General features: G+C 39.3%; 1 protein-coding gene across 1 annotated transcript in view; it reads right to left on the reverse strand.

The window, feature by feature from the left end:
* The window catches only part of sorl1 (sortilin-related receptor, L(DLR class) A repeats containing), an 83,153-nt gene that overhangs the window by 20,735 nt on the left and 35,340 nt on the right, over positions 1-27,078 (reverse strand). Inside the window, exons 6-20 of the mRNA XM_073862992.1 lie at positions 25,485-25,665; positions 14,792-14,893; positions 14,537-14,706; positions 13,891-14,083; positions 13,434-13,551; positions 9,939-10,012; positions 9,764-9,854; positions 9,492-9,668; positions 7,281-7,467; positions 7,069-7,197; positions 2,972-3,057; positions 2,105-2,277; positions 1,831-1,962; positions 1,660-1,751; positions 1,004-1,250 (exon numbers count right to left, since the gene is read on the reverse strand). Coding sequence (XP_073719093.1) covers positions 1,004-1,250; positions 1,660-1,751; positions 1,831-1,962; positions 2,105-2,277; positions 2,972-3,057; positions 7,069-7,197; positions 7,281-7,467; positions 9,492-9,668; positions 9,764-9,854; positions 9,939-10,012; positions 13,434-13,551; positions 13,891-14,083; positions 14,537-14,706; positions 14,792-14,893; positions 25,485-25,665 — 2,152 coding nt within the window. The remainder of the gene's footprint in view (positions 1-1,003; positions 1,251-1,659; positions 1,752-1,830; positions 1,963-2,104; positions 2,278-2,971; positions 3,058-7,068; positions 7,198-7,280; positions 7,468-9,491; positions 9,669-9,763; positions 9,855-9,938; positions 10,013-13,433; positions 13,552-13,890; positions 14,084-14,536; positions 14,707-14,791; positions 14,894-25,484; positions 25,666-27,078) is intronic.

The raw sequence follows: 27,078 nt of genomic DNA on the forward strand, positions 1-27,078 counted from the left end.
TGCATTTTGAGGCACAACAAAGAGCACTGATGTATTTTAAGATAAGTCAGTGCAAGTTGTTTTCAGTTTGGACAGCTCTTACATTTATTTTAGTCTAAGACTAGTCTAATCCCTGTCCGGGAAACTGCCCCTATATTTTCACAGAATGTTTTTTACATTATATAAAAAATTCTTAGTATTTTTGTCTTGTTTTCAGAAAAAATATCTAAACATTCTTAAATTAAGATGCTTTTTCTTGATGAGCAAAAAGACCCAAGAAAATAAGTCTAGTTTTTAGAAAATAAGTCTAGTTTTTAAACAAGAAAAAAAACTGCCAATGGGGTAAGCAAAAAATCTTGAACATTTTTCTTAAACACTAAATTCTTTTTTTTGCTTGTTTCATGCACAAAATCACTTAAATTTAATATTTTTGGTCTAAAAACTAGACTTATTTTCTTGGGATGTTTTGCTTATCAAGAAAAAGCATCTTAATTTAAGAATTTTTAGATATTTTTACTGAAAACAAGACAAAAATACTAAGAATTTTGTGCAGTGTATGATGGTTTTATGTAGAAACACTGCAAAAAATGACTTTCTTAGTACTTTTGTCTTGTTTTCAGTAAAATATCTAAACATTCTTAAATTAAGATGTAAATCTGCCAATGGAATAAGAAAAATTTTCTTGAATTAAGTGTTTATGAAAACATTTAACTTATTTCAAGAAAATTTTTCTTTTTCCGTTGGCAGATTTGTTTGCTTGTTTTAAGCACTAATTTACTTAAAGTTAATATTTTTGTCTAAAACTAGACATATTTTCATAGGTCATTTTGCTCATCAAGAAAATACATCTTAATTTTTAGATTCTTTACTGAAAACAAGACAAAAATACTAAGTAAGAAAATCATTTTCTGCAGTGAAGCAGTAAATCACAAAAAAAAACTACTAGCTGGGTGTTAAAAGGCAGGGTCACAAATAAATGTTTTTTCAAACTGCAATAGGCCCAAGCCATAACAACGCAGTCTACCTTAAAAACAGCAATAGCATAAGGATGAGGCAGATCCTCCATCAGCACAGTACGGTGGGCTCCATTAAAGTCTGCTCTTTCAATGCGGTCTCCAGATGCCTCAGTCCAGTACAGCCACGATTCGTCGGCCGTGATGCCGTTGGGCCAGCGGACTGCCTCAGACACGATGCGGGAGATGTTAGAACCGTCCATCCAGCTGCGGTAAATGCCTGCTGCCCTATCGCCCCAGTCAGTCCAAAACATCAAGCTGAAAAACACAGCATGTACAGCTTAGAAGATGAACAAAATAATGGATTCGCAAACATTTCCCAGGTTAGTGGCATCAAATCTGAAAGATATCAGAGTATATAAGCAAAACAATACTAGACATGCAGGATCAGAACTTTATATTCTTTGCTTTTAAGTGAAAAAAACAGCACCTATTATTTTTAGATTTACAGAAATTGTGGCCACAAAGTCCACTATACAACTTTTTAGACCACATTTAAATGGTACATAAAAACCATCAGATTGACTCTTCCTGTCTAAGTGGGCGGTTCTTGGCCAGAATAAGATGCAACGTGCACTAGACTTTTTTTGCCATTTATCCAGACAATGCCTGGCTACACAAGAATTACCGTCTGAAAGGAAAACATGGGGATGTTAGGACACCGTACCTCTCTTGAGGCATGAGTGTCAGGGCTCTGGGATGCTCCAGCACTGAGGAGTTGACAAGAGTATGTCTCAGGTCTCCGTCCGAGTTGGACACCTGAAATACAGACGGTGTAAGAATGACTTAAAACATCTATTTTGTTGAAATTGGTGCAGGTGTTACTACCTCTCATTACCTCGATTTTCTGAGCATCAGCATCCACCCAGTACAACAACCTACTGATGGGGTCAAACGCCAGCGCCTCTACGTTTTGTAAGTCCTTTTTGATAATTACTTCCTGTCCTGTGCTCCCATTTAAACATAGTCTCTATGACACCAAAAGAGAAAATACAACACAAGAAATGAATCAAAAGGAATGAACATATAAATAAACATTTTGATATTCACACAATAACATAAAGAAAGACATTAAGGCCCATTAGGGATGTATGTGAAAGGTGTTTATTCACCTGTATGGTATCTAGTGAAATATCAGCCCAGTATATGCAGTTCTTCTCATAATCAAAATCCAGGGCCACGGCCTCACGGAGACCAGATAGAGGTAATGGCTGGTCTGTGCCTGTGGCCAGATCATAGCGATGGATGGAGTTCCTCACCGCGTACAGGATAAACTCATTACTCTCTATATGGGGAAGACAAAACAGGAAAACACGTATAAATAAATCTCAGTTAAGAGGTTTCTGTTTACAGCACTAACCTAAAAATTCTGTTTCACTGAAAGTCATACAAGAAGAAAGTAATGTTAAGAGTGACATCACTTCCTTTCCCATTGAGTCAGGTCTGAGTTTTATAAAAGAGCTATTCAAATTCTCCATCGCCTCTCAGACTTCACCAATCACAGCAGTCGAGTGGTCAATAGCCTTAGCGCCAGAGAGAAGAAGCAGTCTAGACAGTGACGGCTCGTTGAAACAGATCATTTTATTCTTACTCCACACAATTTGTTATTAAGATTTAATCTTTATAATGGTATGAATAAATCACTGAATTAAGAGTTTTTTTGGCATAGAAAGTCTGAAGTGATTTACAGAAGTCTAAACACTGTTGATTTAAAACATAAGGATGATGCATTATTTTTATATTGCCAGCAACATCATCACTGACAGGCAGGACAAGTCAGTCAAACAACAATTATGTTCATACACAATATTAATTGTGTGATCTTCACACTACAAAGCTTTGACTTTGAAGTTTTTTGTTTATAATCTGCCCAAGGCATTAACTGTGGCACCTAAACTTCATGTTGCATCCCATAGGATTGTGTGCTCACGCTGAGAGACCTTTAAGAGGAAGACAGTGTAATCCGAGGAGGATCTTACCTCCCACAGGACAGGGCAGCATTTCTCCATCAAGTCGAGCTTCGACATCTCCTCCACTGCAGGTGTCTCCAGATACCTTCCTGTATCTAAATCATCAAAGCACAATTTTTTTCGTCTTGAGAATCTTTGTTGTAAAAGTTGAATCTTGCTGAAGCTGTAATTACAAGCTTCAGTAAATGTTTGAGTTTGAGTTTATTTATTTAAGAAATGGGACAATGCACATTCATAGCCACGCAGCACATTGATCATGAAAATATGCCAAATTTGGCCATACCGGCTAGTTTTCATTTGTAGTCCCAGACAGGCAGATGTTAAATAACACAATTACACTTAAAAAGCTAAATTACCATATCGTACATTTTCCAAACAGCATAATCATAACCAACAAAACACACACTACACCAAGTCATGAGTACACTTCTGATTATCTAATAGCCACTGTTTTACAGATGTAGAAAAAGAAATAAAAGTAACAATATCTCTTATCTCAATAGGTACAGCATTCCAAATGTATAGCTCTATAGACGGTTTCATCGGACGCACGTGATACACGTCTGGTTCCGAACCTTACTTCCGGTTTAGTTTTTTTAATGGTCTGACTAGTTGCTAAACTGATCTCTTGAAGAAATGCCTCGTCGAACATAACAAATGTTTTGGTTTCCTAGGCAATCTATGTGTTGTTTTTTTGCTTGTTATATAAATAAACTATGTTTAAAGAACTTTGTTGTTATTTGTTCTTAGCGGAGTTTACCGGAAGTTACGTGCGGACCGCGACAGCCGCTTGTTTATGTTGTTACTGTTGAAACGGTCTATAGGAAAAAGCTGATTGGCCAAAAAAACTCCTCCTAAATGGTACTGTACAATCCCCTCTAGTGGCTCTTGTAATTGCAGTTTGACTCTGCTTAATAAACTCCTTGAGTGGAGGTGGAGCTAAACCATGTAAAATTTTATAAACAAGTAAAATATCTGCATATTTGATCACATTTTCCCAAGTTAAAAGATTATATTTAGTTAAAATATTGCAATGATGATACAAATGTGACTTTTTATCTAAATTTTTTAAAGATTGTTTGTAAAGTCGTTCTATTGATATTAATGTGTTTTTGAACACAAATATTTATATTCTTGCACTACTTCCAAATTTCTTCCAGCCACTATAACGTGCGGGTCTGGTTCTCTGTTAAAAACACATACAGTCTTACTAACATTAAGGTGTAAACATGAATTGGACAGCCATTTAGAAACATTAACCAATGTGGCTGATAATTCTCTTGCCGCTTCAGCTTTACTTTTTGCATGCAGATATATAACCGTATCATCGGAATACATTTGACACTTTACTTTAGATGAACAAACTTTTGGCAAATCATTAATATATAAACTAAATAACAAAGGACCCAGAGTTGAACCTTGAGGTACACCAGTAGTATTGCTAACTATTCGAAAGATCTTATCTTGAACACGAATTGAATTTAATAGCTTATTAATTAAAACCTTGTGATTCACTGTATCAAATGCTTTCTTAAAATCTAAATAGGATTGTGAGGAGCCCACAAGTCGCGCAACCTCTGCTGTTTCTGTCTGTGTGGATTTTTTCCCGCTTTATTGGCCTTAAATACATATATGCATCAAAATTTCTGTTTTTGCAAGTATCCTCATAAACACAACCATTTAGGGTTTAAGACAAAGTGAACAACTAAAAGAGAAAACGCATGTGTAACAGTAGGCTATATTAGATCTGGACTTTGGTCTTAAAGGGGAAGTTACCTAATTTTGCTCCTGTCTGTCACTCATGTTTATCAAACAGCATTGAGAGAAAATCTATCACTGCTCTTGACCAAATCACTTTTCTACCTTAAAGGATTAGTCCATTTTCTTAAAAGAAAAATCCAGATAATTTACTCACCACCATGTCATCCAAAATGTTGATGTCTTTCTTTGTTCAGTCGAGAAGAAATTATGTTTTTTGAAGAAAACATTGCAGAATTTTTCTAATTTTAATGGACTTTAATAGAACCCAACATTTAATACTTAACTCAACAATTAACAGTTTTTTTTCATGGAGTTTCAAAGGACTATAAACAATCCCAAACGAGGCATAAGGGTCTTATCTAGCGAAACGATTGTCATTTTTGACAATAAGAATAACAAATATACACTTTTAAAGCACAACTTCTCGTCGTGTAGATCCGGTCGTGATGCGCCAGCTGACCCCACTACGTCACCGCAATACGCCATGACGCCAAGAGGTCACAGAGGACGAACGTGAAACTCCGCCCCAGGGTTTACAAGCGTCTTGAAAGAGAACCGTTCCTAAGTTGTTGTATGTCAACTGATACTAATTAATGTCTTTGTGTCAGTTTATTGTTTACAATGGTCCGCAAATGTGCGTTTTATATATGTAACACGTGACCTCCCTACGTCACTACGCATTTGCGTTAGGTCGCGCTGGACCGGACCTTGACGAAAAGTTGTGGTTTAAAAGTATATATTTTTTATTTTTCTTGTCAAAAATGACAATCGTTTCGCTAGATAAGACCATTATGCCTCGCTTGGGATTGTTTATAGTCCTTTGAAACTCCGTTGAAAAAAACTGTTAAGTGTTGAGTTAAGTATTAAATGTTGGGTTCTATTAAAGTCCATTAAAATTAGAAAAATTCTGCAATGTTTTCTTCAAAAAACATAATTTCTTCTGGACTGAACAAAGAAAGACATCAACATTTTGGATGACATGGTGGTGAGTAAATTATCTGGATTTTTCTTTTAAGAAAATGGAATATTCCTTTAAATGAACAATATATATACATACACACATACATAATTATTTATTATCATTCCTTTATCATTGACTGTTTATCTTCAAAGAGCTTGAGTATTGTTTGTTTTTATCTTCTTTTTATGCTTGTACCGTATAATGGTTTCTGTGATAATTATGAACATTTATATGGTATTAAAGATTTTAATAACAGACAAACCCTTATTTAAACATAAAAAACTCTACAGTGATAAATATCGTTATCTTGATATAAAATGAATCCTATCGTGATAGAAGATTTTGGTCATTTCGCCCACCACTAGCCTTACTCAGTCAATATTAAAGATATCAAAGTTATAATCACAGATTAATTTGATGTTTTCACATGTAGGGTCAAATATTTGATAGCTCAATGTCATCATGACTGAACGCTCAGAAACAAGTAATCTAGATAACCGTATAATAATAGTAATTAACATCACTTCTCCATTTCTCCAGTAATAGAGATTAACCTCATTTCCTCCTAGTAATCACATCTCAGCTAAATGAGCGAGGCATCTAAGCTTATCCAGCTAAATTCAGCTCTGCTGTCTGTGTTCTAAATAAATCCTCTCGTCCTGACTGCAGATAATGAGAGGAAAGATGTGTGATGACACAGCAGTGGCACATCTAATACAGCTCTCAGGCAGCTGATGATCTGTATCCAGCACAAAATGATGTCATTAAAAAAAAAATCACCCTGCTAGTTGATCATCTTTTGTTTCACGGGACCAAATCACGGTGGGAATAATTATTTTGCTCTATGGAAACTAGTCAACAATGTGAAATTGAATTATGTACTGCATACTTTTAGTCAAATAAAGGGGATGTCAGCAGTGTGTCCTCAAGAGGTCTCAACAAACTGCAATATAAATACATCTGGATGGCCCAACATCTGCTGAGTCAACACCAATAAAAACTACAAGTTAATTCATAAGAAGTAATTGACAAACACAAGCCATATATAAAAGTGTCACGAGGCAAGAACAACACAGGTCAGATTTCAGAAACTTTAGAGGCTGAGATTACAGCAACTGTTGCCCTGGTACTGTACATCTTCGGGACAAAGAAAGTCACTGATAAAAAACATTATATGATATCTCAGCTTTTGTTTGACTGAAAAAATGAGCATTAAACTTGTTGGCCATCACAAACAATTCTAATGTGAAGGGCAAAACAGATAAGACTTGGAAAATGAAAGACATTGACCCCAACATAAATGACTCCTGAGAAAACGTCCTTAACGTTCAGATCTCAATCTGACTCAAAATACATATATCATATAGAATAACTGTGTTCTCACCCTTTGCTGCGACGATAAGTGGTGCTCACCGGACAGGGTACCGGTGGGGTGTACGGGCTGCCGGAAAACTCTGGATCAGGCACGCAGACCTCAAGAGACAGATCCTCACTCGGCTTAAACCCATAGTCGCTGGGAATCAGAAACAATGATCTACTGAGAATTCATTGGGAATGTGTTCAGTGTTTGGGGCTAAAGATAATTTTAGCTCATACCACTCATAGTCCTGTCGGGTGCAGGAGCAGTTTGACAGAGTCACAGGTCTGTCAAAGTCCTCTCCATTAAAGCAGGTGGCGTGAGGTGAACGGCGCTTGTACACCATCTCTCTGCCAAGCAGACAGTCATTTCCCCTTTCATCAGATGGAGACCAAAGTTTGTAGTCGCCCTCGGCGCACGGCACACCTGTGCATATAAAGCATCATATAGAAATTGTTTAATAAACTTTTGATGAACTTTTACCGCCATTGACGAGATATCTCGTCAATTAAGGGAAAACGCTTCCCCGCCAATGACGAGATTTTCCGTCTTTCCGCAATACCGCTATTATCCACAGCAACTTTTTAAACACGGAAGTATTGCCCTATGGCAAGCAGCTGCATGTCCGTGTTTGTTTTAAAGATCGCTCTGAATGGGATCTCTATGAAAAGTCCGTCACAAAAATGGAATTATCTCTACTTTTTGCTCAAAATGTGGTGTTTTTGCAGAAACCTACCCATATTCAAAAGCTGATTACAAAAGAACCACTGAAGGTAGGATGAAACGTTTTTTTTATGTTTATATATTTAAAGAAGAACATTTTCTGGAAGGCATTAAACTTTGGTGAAAATCATGAAAAACGCTGGCGCTGGCTGGCAACTTTTTTTAAAAACGCTGGCGGTGAAAGAGTTAAAGGATATATGTGACCCTGGACATTTTTTTTTAATTGTGATTTATACATCATCTGTAAGTTGAATAACTAAGCTTTTTTTGTTAAGATTAGACAATATTTGGTCGAGATACAACTATTTGAAAATCTGGAATCTGACTGAGGGTGCAAAAAATCGAAATATTGAGAAAATCGCATTTAAAGTTGTCCAAAATGAAGTCTTTAGCAACCATATGACTGGAAGTAAAGAGAGATCGTTTTGAGGAGGGGAGGAGCATTGCGTTTTTGATTTAAGATTATGAGGGCACATGAATAAAAAACAAAACAAAAAAAAACTCACAGATAAGTAATTTGTTAATAAAAATACCACAATATTCTGGGTTTCTACATGCTGCCATGCTGTTTATTCATGCTGCAAGTCTAGCATAGAAACAATGAACCAATTTTCCCCTGAAATAGGGAACCAATCACAGAATGGGGAGGGGGCAGCAAGACGATGAAGACGTCTATGCGACACACCGAAGCAGTTTTGTTTATCCAACACGGCAGCAGACGCAAGTTACTTTTCAATGCAGCCTTAGATAGTGATCTAAGTAGTTTTGAACGCAAGTTTATTTAAAAAAAAAAAAAGAGCAACTTTTGGCGTTAAACAATTTCATATCCAAGAAGTTTTATAGGACCAACCTGCTAGGCATCATCGTTGACAAAGTTCATTTAACTTATAAATGATAAGTGGTATTTATCAATATCATATTGTCATTATGCCTGTACTGTGGTTGTCACAGTGCCACTAAGTTGTGTTGCTTTTCAATATCAATATACAGCTACCGGTTTTGTTGCATAGCTTTCAGCTGTGTGCACACATACCGATAAAAGTCGTTTACGTTTGAATTAATGTCAATCTACATATGTCATCTGGTATAATTTAAACAATTGGCTACAGACGCATTAGACAGACATTCGTAGCGCCCAATAAATGGCTCTGGGCATTCGTAAACCACGCCTCATATACGAGAAAATGAGCATGTGGTTCCCAGACCACGTCTCATTCTCTATGAGACTGGTCTGGTGTTAGCCAGGCTAACAATATTCCAAAACAGATTACAGTTTTTTATTTTATTTTCATGGCAACTTTAAGTATTTCAATATTTGTTCAGGGTTGAATGGATAAGATAGGTGTTGCCATGGTATCCTGAGAAGTGGTTACTAAATCCTAATAATAGTCCTGCGTAGGATCTACACTGCAAGCTATGCGACGCAGGAGTATGAATGAAAACTGACGTGTAGCCTACGGCGTAGGTCCTACACGGAAGTATAATGGGCCCTTAAAAAACTGTACGTTGGGGCTTTGCTAAATGGTTGATAACTTATTGCAGGATGTTGCTACACAGTTGCTGAGGTGTCCTGGGTATTTACATTGATTTAGACTTAAATAACATATAAACCATCCTAAGTATTCTGTATTAGTATTTAGTATCAGAAAACTTTCTTCAAATACACATATTGTCAATTTTCTACCATGTCTCATTTTAAACACTTATTACTGCATTGATTTTCTTACCAAGCACATCGCTGGCGTTGACCTGCACGATTAGCCAGCTGTGTTTTTGGTCAGCATAGGAGCCGAAGATGGTGAAGATGGTGCTCTTCTCACCCGGCTCCGTCAGCAGCTGGTAAACGTGCACATCCTGCTCGGAGAACTGAAAATCTTTCCAGGTTTCCCCCTCGTTGGTACTGAACTTGAGCCAGCAAAGATAAGACAGCTATCAGTAATATCCTAAATCCTCTGAAGTCTTTCAATGAAAATGAAATGATCTTTAACGGACGTTACTCACTTGAGAGTTTTGGTGGATCCGCCCTGCGCTATAGCCATTAGGATTCCTCCATGGTCTCCCCAGGTATAAAAATGAGGACCAGCCAAGGCCTGAAGTGCAATGTGATGGTAAATGATGTTAGTAAATAAAGTAAATGTCCGATTTCTAATGTGCGGAATACAGCAGGTCCTCACCTCTCTCCACCTGACCCCTGCGCTGCTCGATACATACACATTGGGCTTGTTGGCCAGATTTTTCCCCACGGATCCTGTGTAGAGTAAAGTGAGAGATAAAGAGAGAATGGATGGTCAATAATCACACTGCATATCTTATATCATACATCACAGGCCTGTTTACTCTTGTCTAAGTGATTGATCCGAACACAATTGGACAGCGCAAAACCAATGTGCACAATGGGTCTTAAAGGTTTTGTTATCCAATCACTCAAACCACATTCATAGGTAGTCCCAAATGCATGTGACCACATGTGTCCGAGAGAAGAATAAAAATATCCTGCACGTCACTTAAGTGTTTCTCTTAGCCTCTTTTGAGTCTCGCCACGCGCATCTCAAACTCTCACATTACTTTTCCTGAAACATTTACTGCCCCATTACCGCAGGTAGTTTTCTCATTTATTAATTCTAGTGGTAATGAACTTAATTTACAATAATGTCCTCAACAGAGATATTCGCTGGAAGAAAGCACTTAACACATATTTTTCAATGAGAACAATGTTGGGGTGGTGTGGTCGCTCTCGGCTGGATAATTCGATGATAGTGAGGATGTGTTTGTATGTGATAATTAGCCAGTGGGAGAAGTACAAATAATTAGCACATCTGCGTTGAAGCGATAGCAGCCGGAGTGGGCAGACATTTTCACAAGCCTCCACTTCTCGGCCTTAGCTGCATGCGTATTATCTAATAATCATTTAATTAAAGATCTGCCTGCGTCTGGCAGGGAGGGGAAAGAGAAAGAGAGAGAGAAAGAAAGAGATATTCAAAGTGGAGGGAGTGCCATACACCAACTTCTTCCAATCATTTCACCAGACGTTTAAAAAATATTTACATTTGTGCGTTTGACAAAGACTTTTGTCCAAAGTGACTTACAGTGCACCCAAGCCACAGATTTTATCATATTTTGTGTTCACTTGGATCAAACTCATGACCTCTGCATGGCAAGGCACATCATTATTACCTTTCAGACATTTTCAAGTATTTTGAAAGCAAATCACATTTGTTTTATACGCACTGTAAAAAATTATGCAGCTTGCCAGTAACTTACTGTAGACGATAAAAAACTAAAAATGTTTCATGTTCATTTAACTTTGAACAAACTGTTGCCAGTAAATAACATAAATGTAAAATCTACAGTAAGTTACTGGCAGCTAGTTGCCAGTAACACCCAGTAATACTGTAATTTCTACAGATTTTTTTTTACAGTGTGTCTATTGCTCACCCCTGCAGAACATGTATGGGTTTTGGTTAACCATGGAAAGACCTACTTTCACTAAAAGGGTTGTTTTTACAAACCCATTTAGAGTATACGCATAACTATGGTATCATTAGAAAGAAGACACTTTGACTTATTTTCCAGGTTTCAAAATTATTTAAAGTTAAATATTAAAAGTAAGAGAGGATGAAGTAAATTGGAATAAAAAAATGTTTGCATAACATCTTTTTAATTCATAAAAAACTTAATGATAAATATGTGCGTGAAACCTAGAAATGCAATGATCCCAAAGCCACAAGTGTAAAGGAGTTATGTTTCAAGTTTGAGGTCAATAGGCCCAAAAATTAGGTTCTTGCAAGAGTTTTTGTAAGACTAGTGCCTTTTCTAAGTTCCAGTCAGCCCCAAAATAAAAGTATTTGTTTACATGCATACACGTTCGTTCTTATTATTATTTATCCTTATGTTGGCATATAAAATGCAGTTTCCACACCAGGAAATAAAACGTCACACAAAGATTGTTGGATTCGTCATTTAATTGGCTACACGTTCTGTCTATCAATATTTTCTATGAAGTCATTGGAGGATTGAGCGAGTCAGATGATGTCACAATATTTGACAGCGTTGTTTGGAAATTATGTATGATACTCCCGCCAATTTTTAGAAACAAAATTTGAAGAAATGTTTACGTGTTTACTAGAACCTAATGTGTAATCTCATATACAGTGTTACGACGTAAATAGTCCTCAGATAGTATTACATTCTATTACAAGATGTTTATGGGAAATCTGATGAAAACAACAGACTATATATCTATATTTCATGGATTATAAGCATTTGTGGACAAAAATGGTGATTGGATGTAATTTATTGGAGTTTTTATGGGTTATTCACACATCTGAAACAGACTGGATTCGACTCGCGATCGTTATATCAACACAAAGGTAAGAAGTCCCATTTATATTATGCATGCTGTCATCTGGACTTCTGTCACAAAATACTACATTTATGATGCTAGAGGATCTGTATCTCAAAACAGAGACCATACATTGATGCTAAACCCGTAGACCTTTTAAACGTATGTATAGTTATGTTAATATTATTAATGTTTGTAGACAGTAAGATATATAGAAATTGTTAGCAGCGTTAAAAAACTGACGTCATCCCGCCCACAAATTAGTGCGCGTTGAGAGGTTTAAAAGGATGACAATTTTGTTATTATTCTCATGGCGTTCCACTGCTTGACTTTATTCGTATGGAAGGTTTTTTCTGCCAATTTAAAATTAAATTAAATTATCAAATAAAAAATACAATCGCTTTATATGTCCCAAATTCGAAAATGAAATGCTAAAATAAAAATTAAAACATTAAATTATTTCATTTTCAAGGTGATAATTCATCTTTCTTTGATCTTTCATTGATGATTAGACATTTTATTTTCAATACAATCTCGAGGCAATACACTTTAAAAAGACTTTTTATTCATGCCCAATAAAAGTGATAAAATTATAATGTAGTCTTTTATTTAATGGCTTTCATTTTCTTTTTCGTTTTCATTTTATACTTGTATGCAAATTCTATGTTAATCAGTGGGTGGGGTATTACTTGCTCAAGAAATGGGGATTGGCTGAAGCAGTGTTTACAACTTAGCGACTTTATTGCTACATTTATCGACTTTTAGAGCCATTTAGACAAACCTAGCAATTGTTTGGATGAATCTTAGCTTCACATCTGTACAGATAGGTGAAATAATTTAATGTTTGAATTTTTATTTTAACATTTAATTTTGAAATTTTAGACATATTTTGTGATTTTATTTTATCAATTAATTAATTAATTTTAAATTGGCAGAAAAAACCTTTCATATATTCTATCTTGGCACTTAAATGTTAACAAATGTACTATTGTGCTCCTTTTCATGTAATTACAGTAAATGGGATTGGAGCTTTAAAGTGCGAAAGCCTAAAAACTCAAATTTCAATAAAAGTAAATGCAAACAAAAATAGCCAAACAATCGTTATGCTCCAATTTGTGCCCCTTAAAAGAAAAAGTATAGTTTGGTAGTGGCATTAGCATGATTAAATATTGACAGATACTGTGAACTAATACTTGATAAGAGCAGAGCAATGAAAACAGGAAGAAACAGGGCTAGCAGCACGATTGCAAGCCTGCTCGTATTTCCTCTGTCGCTCGCGTAAACACGAGAGAGTGTTTAACCACAGATCACACAGCATGTGGCTCACCTGTTGCCATGATGAGGCCAGGTGCAGACTCTTTAGATAGAATAGGAATCCGACGCAGCTGAATATTCAGTAGTTGACTCCACCGCTGGGCCAAGTGGAGGGAACATCCATTTTCCAACTGCGAGAGAGAGAGAAAGAGAGAGAGCTAAGAGACTGCGAAGTTGCTGTTGTTCTTAGATATACATCTAACAACAAAGGGGAAAAAATAAAAAAACACCTCTTACCTAATCTGCAACAGTGCTACTCCAACACACTCATGAACATAAAACCGCAGCATCACAAACAAACATTTTGTGCTTTGTGTGCAAAAAGTCAGCAAAAACTTGATCCAACATATCCGATAGATAAGTTCATCAGCAAACACACACACACACACACAATGGCTGCTAAACCTTTTTAGCAGCAACTAAAATGCATACTAAATATATACAGAAAAGCCGTTAGACATCTCCAGTACCTTACAGTCTATGGTTCCCCCCAGGCTGTCTGCTGCAGGTGGCTGCAAAAGTTCCCAGGTTCCTCCTTTATCGAACGTGATGACGGACCGCATGTTGTCCTCTGTGACTGTGCCATTGATCAGCGTGGCCACAAACACCCCCCTCAGGCCCTCTACCCGGTGGAGGTCCGCAAACGGCTCATTGGCAAAGTACCTTCAAACACACAAACACACTATAATTTGCTACGACGTGACATTCATATCTGGCAAGAAAGGTGGCGTTTGTAAATGCCAATGGCACGAGAAGCCTAGCACATCTCATCTGCATTCTGCACTGCAGTAATTGCGTCTGAGCTCCCAGACGGCCGTGCTGAGCTCAGTGGTTTGGCTATGGGTGAGATCCCGCTTTGCCGCAGAGTAAAACACTAGCGTGTCCTTGGAAAACCGTGTAAGAATGATGGATTGCTTTCTACCGATAGTCTGAGCTGAGGGACAGCTCTTGCTAACTTGCTTGTGAGTTAAAGCATGGTGGTTCACGTAAAGGTGATGAGGCCACAAGCTCAGCAAAGTATGCTGATCTGGGAACATCTTGTACTTTGTTAAATCATGTTATTGGTAACAGAGTCTCTGGAGCAGAAAGGTCTCACAAACAGTGATTTCAAGTTACCTGATAAGAGTGTTGCTCCCGGAGCCTTCGGGGCTGTAGTACAACACGTTCTCCAGGGACAAAGAAAAGGCCAGACCTTGTGTGTCGGAGATGTACAGGTGTGTGACGTTGTTATTGTGGTTTACGCACACAAACACCTGGTCCTCTGAAGCATCCGCTATGTAGTATTCCTGCAGAGGGAATGACAAAGACAAAAAATTGCATCAAAAGTCATTGCCATGAATCTATTCAGTGATATATTCAAGCTTTACTCACTGTAATAGGGTGTCGGGTGTTAAACTGAGCTGCTCTCATTGGTTGACGGTTGTAGGAAACCCACAGCTGAACAGACTGAGGTTCACGGCTCCCAAACAATGTCTGTGAAACAAAATGATCGTGATCTTTTACAATTTGTGCCATTCTCTCTTCAATTTTAAAATATAGAAAACTTTTACCACTTTTTTTCTTTAACTCCTAACCGGGATATGAAGGAGAAAACTATTTAAATGATGCAGTATAGCATCACACCAGTTTAATATGATAATCTGACATCTTCAGCTACAATAAAACCATTGCCTTCCATCACTATAAATGAGGTCAGAATGGCAGCCAATATCAGGGTGAGGAGGTATGCCAAGCCATTGTTGTATTGACTCAGGTCCTGTACCTCATACAGCTTCATAAGAAATGTAAGGGATTCATATAGCAAAAACAGCCAGTCTCATTTGAGATTCTAAAATGGTTGGTTTTAGATGAAAGAGGATGGAGACTGGTTGTGAGATACTGCTTCTGTCTAGTCTGTGCATCAGCAGTCTAGATGTTTCTCCGTCTTGCAGCATTTAAAATGAACAATTTATCACTGAGGGATGAGCGGTGTGACTCTCTCCTCCTATTTTATAATCTTTTTTCCACTTTCTCATCTTAAGAACACAAAGCTCTAATCAATCTTAGTTAACGTTGATCCAGGTCTTTTCCCTGTACGGCAGGTTGTCACGTTTAATCATGCCGTGAGGGAGTAACAGAGACCTGCATTAGGTTCACAAAGCCCCTTAAAAAACACCATTAGCAGTAAAATAAGCATCTGCTATGCGTGTTACGTCCCAAAACCTAGTAAGCTGTCTACATAGGCAACATTTATTGGCATCGCTGAGACACGAAAATTGTTCTGACAGGGATAACTCTTTCTGGCCATATTTTAAGAAAGCAGCGCATGTAGCAGTGCTGTTGTGAACACTGCAATCCTATGATCCATTGCAATTCCATAATGCGGCTGCAATTCCATAATGCGGCTGCAATCCCACAATGCGGCTTCGATTCCACAACCCGGCTGCAATCCCAAAAACTCGGCTGCGAATCCACAACGCGGCTGCGAATCCACAACGCGGCTGCGAATCCACAACGCGGCTGCGAATCCACAACGCGGCTGCGAATCCACAACGCGGCTGCGAATCCACAACGCGGCTGCGAATCCACAACCCGGCTGCGAATCCACAACCCGGCTGCGAATCCACAACGGGCTGCGATTTCACAACGGGCTGCGATTCCACAATGGGCTGCGATTCCACAACGGGCTGCGATTCCACAATGCGGCCGCAGTCCCACAATGTGCCAGCAGTCCCACAATGCCCCAGCAGTCCCACAATCCCACAATGTGCATTAAAAATAAACAATCCCACAATGCGGCTGCGATTCCACAATGCGGCTGCAATCCCACAATGTGCATTAAAAATAAGCAATGCCACAATGTGCCAGCAGTCCCACAATGCGCCAGCAGTCCCACAATCCCACAATGTGCATTAAAAATAAGCAATCCCACAATGCGGCTGCGATTGCACAATGCGGCTGCAATCCCACAACTCGGCTGCAATATCCACATTGGGCTGCGATTCCACAATGGGCTGCGGTTCCACAATGGGCCGCGGTTCCACAATGGGCCGCGGTTCCACAATGGGCCGCGGTTCCACAATGGGCCGCGGTTCCACAATGGGCCGCGGTTCCACAATGGGCCGCGGTTCCACAATGGGCCGCGGTTCCACAATGGGCCGCGGTTCCACAATGCGGCTGCGATATCAAAATGCGGTTGCGATTCCACGATGCGGCTGTGATTCCACAATGCGGCTGCGATTCCACAATGCGGCTGCGATTCCACAATACATCTGCAGTCCCACAATGCGCCAGCAGTTCCACAATCCCACAATGTGCATTCTGCAATCCCACAATTCGGCTGCAATCCCACAATTCGGCTGCAATCCCACAATGGGGCTGCAATCCCACAATGCGGCTGCAGTCCCACAATGCGGCTGCAGTCCCAAAATGCGCCAGCAATCCCACAATGCGCATTAAAATAAGCAATCCCACAATGCGCAAAGTATAGATGTCTTTCCATTTCTTGAAAGGTTTAAATTTTATATACAATAGTTGTCATTATTTTAGTTATCTTTCTATTTAGAAACTGATTATAGTCAATTAGTTTAACAGGTGGTATCATTAATATACAGTACAGTACATCTCTGTTAAACATACAATACTTGCCTTATTAGCACTAGGAATATAACAGCCCCTTTACAAACCTACAGGCGAACATTGTCACACAGTTTGTACCGCTAAGATACATCTCATGAAAAAAGTAAAGATTTGCAATAATACCATGCATTCTTTACATTTCATAATTTTGTTTTTCATTATGTCTCTACTATCTTTACTAACATATATTTACCATAAAGCTGCTTGCAAGTTGCAACAATGCAAAATTTTAATAAGCGCTATAAAAATAAATTTGAATTGAACCATTCATCACAGAAAGATTGGGTATATTGCCAATTGGTATATAAGGTTACAGTCAACAACAGACTATTTTGCTCACTTCTAAATCAGTCACTTATGAATAATTTCAGTAGGGATGCTTTCCATGTAGGCAGCTCATGGGATTTTGGAATGGAGCCTTTCCCTCACTGGAATAAACAAAGATTATCCATAAGCAAATAAAAGATATTTGACACCGAAGAAAACAAATATGCTATTAGAGGTGATAAACAGCACCCAATAAAAAAAGCAAACACAGCTTCATCTTTCTGTCCACACTTAATCAGCTTTATTGCATTGTCCTACTTTATGTTCCGGTGCCCAGATATGAGATGGGAGTGGTAATGGGTACAAATACAAACAAACACAGTCATGCAAACAGAGATTTACTGGGTCAGTGTAAGAACAGGAAGAAAGCCTCGACAGATAGATAAGTGTGTTCTTATATGGGCACGATCTTCCTGACTAACAAGTTTAACTACTTCCTTGTTTAAAGATACAAAGACGCTGTGTTTTCTCAGATCTTCGCTGCTTGGTTTTTCATTCCTCTATTGATTTATCTGGCTGTTAACGGCTGTCTCCAGGAACAGACTGCAGTCCTGTGAAAGCTGCCAAACACACAATCTGGCTTTAGAGAGCAGAGAGGAGGCAGATATCTTGAAACAGACGCTGTTGCTGGGAGAGCTTAAGAGAGCATAAAGTGTTGTAACAACAATCAAATACAAAACAAGCGACGAGCAGATCCAAAGACAGGGGAATGAAAGGGCTTTTGAATATGCAAATTGAAACTACTTGGATGAGGTTCGCTTTTTCTATGGGAATTATTGTATATACTGCAACTAAATTAAGTTATATCAGTATAATATATTAGGTTGTCTGTTAATTTGGATAAGTGTTAAGAAAGGGTGTGTCCATCACTAAACTAAACAACATTCGTACATGTAATATACTGATAACACCATTGAAAGAAAGAGCCAATAAAAGGAATGAATAAAGGTGTGTATATACTGCAACTAAATTAAGTTATATCAGTATAATATATTAGGTTGTCTGTTGATTTGGATAAGTGTTAAGAAAGGGTGTGTCCATCACTAAACTAAACAACATTCGTACATGTAATATACTGATAACACTGTTGAAAGAAAGAGCCAATAAAAGGATTGAATAAAGGTGAATCATAAAGGACCATACCGGATGCTCCTAGTGCAATTATTATATAAGCTCTCCCCAATTTATATATTTTTTTGTGGTTTTTCATGCCAAAAGTACAAAATGTATAATGCACCAGGCAGCACGGCAAGAATATAGCTTTATTTACTGAATTGAACAAAGATCAAAACAAATTATATGCTTAGCGTAAAATAAAAGGGGTGTAAATAGTACATCTCGCGATACAATATCAATTCTCTTAGCGATACATTGTTTGCCGACACCTAAAAAAAAACTGTGTAGGTCTGGGCAATGTATCGAATGGGATTGTCACGTGCATCTCATTAGTAAAGCCGTTTCCATTATTAGTAGTAAATCAGCATCACCTGCTTTCAGATAGAGCGACATTTACTACATAAAGCCGTAGTTCACTGAAAAGCTAGGCGAATCATCCAGGATAATGAATGTGGCGTTGCCTAGCTTTTTGGTGGACTATAACTCTAATGGTGCATTCCCACCTGCCGCGGTAGGGGCGGCAAAACACGCTATTCGCGCGTGAAATTCTAGTCATTCGAGAAATTCACACGGAAATTCGCGACTCCATTTGCGCCGCGCTTACCGCGTGTACCGCACAGCAGGAGGCCTTATTGCGTCTTTGCATTGACTTAACATGTAAATCACTCGCTCTTGCCGCATCTATCGCATCTGGTGTAAACCCTGCATAAAACTGTAATACAATTTTGATTAAATTCTGGGGTATATCGATTGATTTATCAATATTTGCTGCCATTGCAGCTTCGTTGTTGCATTGCAACCTGACATGTAGGTGGACAGCGCACTTTGACGGGAATACATAGATGGATGTTACTTGAACATGTGGAGAGTGTATATTTTACTTGTGGCATCAATTAGTGGTGTGAACGTTCACTGGTCTCACGATTCGATTGCAGTTGCAGCTCTCTCGTCTTTCATTTGAAACTCTCGCATTAAAACACAATGCAATGAGTCATTTTTAACATGTTGATTGAGTCCTTTACATCCTAAAGAACTTTTAACAGCGGTTCAAGTTCAAAAATATCACATGTACTTCATTTACACAGCCTCCTGCACGCGCACATGAACAAGAGAGACACCCTTAAGAGAGACGCACGTGAAAGAGAGATGTGCGTAAGCATTGCTTTTAAAAAAAATTGATTATTTATTTTTAAACATTAATGCAGTAATCGTTAACATTAGAATCGCAATGCATAAAAAACCCTATTATATTCAACAGCTGTAGCATTAATGCACCGTATCTTTAGACATTTGATTGATGCAACGATATATATATCAGCCCCTCCAGAAAATCGCGATTATCACATGATTCAATGCATAGTCAGCCAAAGTCCGCATATTTATGCAGGGGCCACGTTTTTTCAAATACGGCGCACTTTCGCCGCATATATTGCAGATTTCCACGTGCAAAATATGCGGGCCTTGCATGATTTATAATCCCTGCATTTTCTTAGCAAAAAGCCATATATATCTTAGCAGAAAGTTGAAAAATGTTGCATTTACTTCACACAAGTGCAGCCATATCCCCTGTTGCTAAGGAAACGTTATGAAGCGACGTAATTACGAGACGTAAACATCATTGAAAAACTGCAAACCCCAACCGCAGTTTTTGCAAGTTCCCGAAATGTTTGCAAGTTCCCGCAATTTCATCGCATAAAATTGTATAAATATTCCATCGCATTTAAAAAAAAAAAATGCTGCAAGATCAAGGATTTTTGCTCGCAACAATCACAAAAAAATTCCACATTTTTCTGTATATATATAGCGATGCATTGTTACACCCCTTAAAAAAGGCAATCACAAACATTCCCCTTTGGACAGGACTTTTCACAAAAGACATTCACAAAAAAGATTTACAGATATTTTTCATTCAGGTGGTTTGCAATCAAATCTGTAAAACAAAAACCACAACATATAAGGTAGCTTAAATGTTTAGAGATGCAGACTTATAGTCTGAAAGTCACTGTTGTGTATTTCAACAAAATCAGAACGCCACCCTTTAGACAGCCCAGCGGCACGGGTGGATGCACAAGGTTTCTCTGTGATAAAGCCATTACCAATTCTGTCAGGAAGTTGAAAATTTTCCACCAAGGTTCCATTTGCACCTGACATCTACAGGCAACCTCCAATTTAGCACTCAAAGTATCATCAAGCATTTATAGCCGGTTACCCACAAACAGGCTCTCTGAGCAACCAGCCTTCTCTAATTCTGCTGCCATAGCATCTGAATGTCCCTGACAACAAACTCGACAGCAAAATCGCCTTTCCATTTCTTCTATTCTTGCATGCCAACATGAATGGAATAGTTGCTGGCACAGTGCATCTAATGAATATTTGGCTGTGGAGTCACTCTGCTGTCTTTGTGGAAGAAGCATTTATCTCTGAAACAACGGCCTTACTGTGCTGGCAGCCCCTGCTGTGGCAACAGAGAGCAGACGTTTAAGCATGAGTGAGAATGAGTAGATGTAGCGTGTTGAAGATTCACGGTACGAGAAGTTCTTGCATCGCTCCGGTGGTTGGTTTGACTGGGAGACTCTTGTAAAGCCATGGGCACACTGTTCAAGAAACCAAAGAAGTTTGAAATGCTCAAAAGAGTCAACAACTTCTCGTGCCACACAAATAGCTCCCCACACCAATTTTATTAGTAGTTTAGACTCATTTTACGCCGACTAATGTTTTACGATTGACCTTTAAAGTCACACTCTGTTGTAATTCAATATCGTCCTATAAAGGTTCACACTACAATGTGAAATCAGGTTATTGCTGAAAAGGCTTGCAGGGGTATGGGGAGGGGAGGACGCAGAATAAGAGGATTAATAATTATCATGGATCTCTATGAAATTATGGCTAAATCCCTCAGAAGGGAAGACCTTGGTTTTCTCAGCTTTAATTAGTCTAAGAAGCTTTTCGCTGCCAAAGGCTTTTGTGATATTCATTATGGTAATCCTGTTAGCCGGGCTAAGGATAGAGAGACTCATCACAATGAGAGTGAGCGAGCGAGTCAAAAAGAAAGACAGCAAATGAAAGAGAAGAAGATGAAAGACAGAATAAAGGGAGGCACGTGTGTTTTGTGACATCAGCAACGGCTTCGGCTCTGTTGCAAAACCTTAGTGAGCTACCTAATGAGCCACTGACTGAAATGGACCCTTACATGGACCACAACAACTCAAAACAACTTGACTCTCAATTGTTTTCATGTTTAAAGAGGACCTATTTCATTGCTAAAGAACAACGTTATCTTGTGTATTTGGTATAATACAATGTGTTCGCGTGGTTTATTTTCCACATCCCGTACATTTTTGTAGCTCCAGATTTCACTCTCTTCCTGAAATGCACGGATTTGAAAACCTCTGTGTCTCTGATTGGCCAGCAAATCTGTATGTTGTGATTGGCCTGAATATCTCTGAAGTCAGGCAGAAATGTGACGCTCCTTACAATGTTTGAAAGATTCTGTTCCTTACAGGAGTTAGGGGGATATTTCACCCAAAAATTAAAATAATGTCATTAATGACTCACCCTTATGTCGTTCTTTTGTCTTCCCTTCTGCGTCTGTTGTGAAGCGCATGCGTGAGACTAAAGTCACGTGACTGCAGTGTACATTTTGTCTACATTTAAGATTTCTTAAGTTTTCTGCCGCCTGCCGCGCACGCGTTTTTGAAGGAGCGCTGGGAGCGGAGGAGCGCCTGACGTCATTCGCGTCTTCCATTGTCCAATCGAATGAGGGGAGAGGCGGGCCTTACGTTGTGGCGAGTGAAGTTTACAGTTGCTTTGAAGAACCAGACTCCACTCGCTCACTCTCTCCTGCGTGTTTGTGCTCCTCTTATCCTCAAACAAGGTCAGAGCAAGCGCCCTCTTTTTAAAGTTTCTGCTAATATGACAGTTAACAGCAAAAGAGCGCTCACGCTTCAATATTTGATTGACAAGACAGCTGACTCGGTGGTTGCTTAGCAATATGAAAAGCCGCGCTGCACTGCTCTTTTTTAAAAAAGGCAGTGCATCGCGCCTTGCGTTTGCAAGCGTTTAAAGCGCTTTTGGTGTGACTGAGCCCTAAGGCTACGTTTACATGGAAACGATCTGAAAAGAAACCGCAATAGTGGCGTTCCGTTATCACTTTTTATTCCGCGTTTATACGAGCGTTTTGAGGGGGAAATCTGCGTGCATATGGTGCAAAAGTGTGTGATATTCAATGTACTATGCACTCCACGCGGCTAGGTGGCAATGTGAAGCACTGACACACAACAACACCAAGTCCATGTGCCTGCGTACAACATTCTTCCTGGTTCTCCCAGGTCTCGTCCAAAGCCGTCTGGTTTGCCTCCGACAAATTGGCGCCTTCTCTGATCAGTAATACTAGCTGTGAATATTTCGTACAACTGCTGGAAAGACTTGTATATTTATCAGAGCTGCTATGGCAACTTGAAGGTCCGACGTATGGAAATAATCCGACATGTTTGTTGTTATTTTCCTGAACTGGCGCATGCCTGTGACGTAAATGTGTACGCGACGAGAGCCACCGCGAGCAGACTTTTGCGTTTTTACTCTTTAGACGAGAACGCGACGGTAGATCGTTTTTAAGATTTCCACTCTGAAGGGTAGTTTTTTACTTTTTCGCGTTTTTAAGCCCCCAAAACGCCGTCGCCGTGTAAACGAAAGGCACATCCGATAAAATATTTTTACGTTTTCACCCTCGAGCATTCTCGTGTAAACAGGCCCTAAGATTTTGTTGTAATAAATTATGTTTGTATTCATTTAGATAAAAACTCTCTATGCGTGTCTGCAGAGGCGTCATGCCCATTCAAACTGAGGGGGCATGTGCCCCCTTGTTTTTTTTTTGAGCCAAATGGATTTTGCATGCAACGTCAAAATCAAATAAGCGCCCGTTAATCTGTTATTTGACTTTTAATCTGTTTAATATGCACAATAGTATCAATTCTGTGCTGCATCCTTGTCACTTTTCGGAGATTTTTGATTTGTTTTGATCATACATTACTACTTTGGCAGCAGGCGCTGCATTCAGTGCAGTCGCAGACGTCATCAGCGTCTGGGTGCGCTCACAAGCTCTTGCTGTTGCGTTTTGCTATCTGAGGAATTAAAACGTGTAAGAAACGCTCCAACCCCAGTACGGTAATGTGCAGTTAACCTCCTCTGTGTCGAAGTTCCACAATCACCAAAGATGCAACTAAAAACATGATGAAAGTCAGAACTGTGAAGGTAGAAATGAACAACAGGCTAGGTGACGCTGAGATGCATTTGGCTGCCACATACTCAAGTCCAAGCACTTACACAGCAGGAGCGAGAAAGAGAGCAAACCAGGTCAACAGTATCAGGCCAAATACAGCCATCAGACAGCAGAGGTTTTCAACAAGTCTGTCACTTTCTGTACCCTCAAGAGTAGAGATATTTATAACCAACCCAGCTAGAAGAATTACAGTTAAATGCATTTGCCATCCCCATTTTGTATAATTTGTTATGCATTTGCTGGAAATGAGTAAATTTTCCACATCTGGCTTGTTTTCTTCGCTTCAACGTCAGGCATTTGAAACTACTACATTCAAGATTTCTTGAAGACACGAACCTGAAAATGATTTATTCATGATCTTTCAAAGTCATACAACTTTTTACTCTGTGAAGCCCAGAATAAGATTAAGCAGAATGTTTAATGATTGACAGCCTCCGTCACAATTCAGAATTCATTATAAGGAGTACTTTCTTCAACATCCTTCAACATTTCAAAATGTCTCATTGTGTTAATAAAAGAATAAGGTCGTATGGATTTGAAACAACTTGCACAAGTACATATGGTTTGAATTTTCAGGTGAACGTATTACTTTAACACTACAGTACACCTCTTCTATGAACGAGAACAATTAAAGTAATCATGAAAGCATTTCTCTGTATTGCAGCAGCATTTAGCTGGCATCAGTACAGCGGCGTGCTGAACACAAGACCATATGGCGGCGTTGGGCAGCAGAACGCATATAAGCGGTTAAACACACCCCAGGGAAAGCAAGCCACAACTTCATTACCAGAACATAGATCAGACCTGTCAAGCAGGCACCCCATCCACAAAGTGTCGAACACACGCAGCCCTCAAACTCCCACAGTGTCTGAGCGATGGTTTTCTGAACCATCCAAATTTTACCACTTGGGTCAGCTAACACTTTATGCAACTTGGCAGTGCCATGACAGATGATTTATCCAGTTCCAGGCAGCATTTGCTGTGGGATGCGGCTTTTTGAAATGCCAGTTTTTGTGGGGTGGAAATGATTTACCGCTAAATATGCTACAGTAGTGACATCTAATGCCAGCTGCGGTCAGCACAGACGCTTGGTCTCTCTTGGCTGTCGTTGTTTTCTTCAACCAAGAACTATGCAAAACTATGGAGGCATATTAATGGAAAACAAATAGTAGCTCGAACCGCATTGCATTTACATTTTGAATGGGATGCAAAGATGAGAATTTGATGCCTCTTTTGCTATATTTAGACTGATGGTGTGTTATGTGGTGTAGTGTAGGGTCACAACAATCTCTAATAACAGATCAAACTCAATACAAGGGAGCCATAGCAACTGCAGTGAGTAGAAGTTCATCCTATACCTGACCCTTAGTGGATTCACACAGGGTCACCGATCTGAATTATCGTCCTGCCGCTGAGGTTAGACGTTCACGCATCAGGAATCCTCCTCATCCAATTCTCAGGCTTTAAATAAGCCTGTTATCCCTGCCCGTTCATCTTGAGTGGCTTCGTTCCTTCAGTTCCAGCTGAAGAGTGTTTACACATTATACCCACAGGAGAGCCATTCAGACAGGGTTGGCACCAATCTGATTCTGGGCGCTCCCGACATGTTTCGTTTTACTATTCTAGTGCTGGTAACGTTCCTTTCTTTTGCTAGATAAAAGACGGCCGAAGCCATAAATTATTTTCTGAAAGTTGGCAGCCCCGCTCTCCCCGGCGAGTCCTTACCCTGGTGCTGGTGGCAAACATGTACTTGTCCCGTAGCTGGAAGCTGTCCACCTTCTCCAGGATAACGCGACGGCCCTGCTCGGTCTGGAAGAAATCAGTGCTGCTGAGGATACTGGAGTCGCCCTGAGGCTCGTGTCGCTGGACGAACACTGTGGTGGGGTTGTCGTACGGCTCAACGCCCCTGCGCATATGCAAAGACACACAAGAAAACAATTAAGGCCACTGGTGAAAATGGTATCTCTTTTCATTTTGCAAGTGCATTTTCTAATTCCTGATTTCCAGACACTGTGGTTTTATTTGAACTGAATATGTAGTGCGATTTCAGAATTTAGGAACATTTGGTTTGTGGCTGTATAGTTAAAGTCAGATATTAAATGTGGTTTGAGTCACACCACATAAAAATGTGTTATTAACCACCCAACCAAATTTGAATCATGGAAAAAATAATAAATAACTTATCCAAATCTTGGAAAAATAGGCAGAATTCTCCTTTCAAGTGGTGGGGGCGTGTCCGTGGTCTGCGCTAAAACCCCGCCCACTTTCAAATGCCACCATAACCTGTATGGATGTTCGCGATTTTGTTAGGGGCGGGGCCATGCTCGATGGTTCAAGTGCATCATCGAGCTATTGTTTTAAAACCTGAACTCAGAAAGACATAAAACTGTTTAAAAATCTAACTCTTAGGGTTCCCACACCTTAGTTAACTTCAAATTCAAGGACCTTTCAAGGACTTTCCAGGTCCAATACCCTCAAATTCAAGGACTAAATGTGGGGACACATTTCAAGGGACAGCAAGGTTTTACCTTTTAAGATACATTGTTACAGTTCCCTTTCGAGGGAACTTGCGCTGGGTCACTGCGGTGACACTTTGGGGACGCTTCAGGGGTAAGTGCGTCTGAATGTGTATTTCAAATTCCGGCAATGGTGAGACTTAAAGACAAAGACAGGGTGACGCGGGAGCCAGGAAGTATATCGCTATCTGAAATATTGCCAAAGACGGCATTACAGGAACGCAGGAAGTATGGCAAGGGAGACAGAGCGTCTCGTTCCCTTCTCAGGGAACAACCGTTACATACGCAACCAGAGACGTTTTCATGTGTCAAACACAACTATGAAAAAAAGCATTTTGGTACGAATCAACATTCGCATACAGAAGATATAAGCATTTAAAGCGAACAGTTTAGCAGGTGTGCTTAAAAGGCTAGAAATGTTATGATATTATCCTACACTACACAGGAAATAATATAGATTTTTTCCAGAAAACTTCTTGCATAAAATAGATTCAAGCACTTTCAATGAGCTGTATCTATGCATGTATATTTTCAAAAACTTGCTAGGGCCTTCATACACAGGTTAAACATGCAAGTGTTTAAACATGCAATAAATTGCTTATTTGATTTGCAACCTTTAATAAGGGCAGAATCTTCAATATTTCTTATTTAGGTTGCCGTTTTAAAAACGTTACAAATAAATTATTCAGGATGCAAAATCAAGACTGGAGGCAAAGGAATGGGCAGCGGTTTCTACGTGTCACTGCTTTCAGCTTCAGACCAAAGGCCTGACTTCACTCTCTGTCTCTGTAAACACACAGGGT

Source organism: Misgurnus anguillicaudatus, chromosome 24 (assembly GCF_027580225.2).
Source record: "Misgurnus anguillicaudatus chromosome 24, ASM2758022v2, whole genome shotgun sequence".
NCBI classification, from domain to species: domain Eukaryota; kingdom Metazoa; phylum Chordata; class Actinopteri; order Cypriniformes; family Cobitidae; genus Misgurnus; species Misgurnus anguillicaudatus.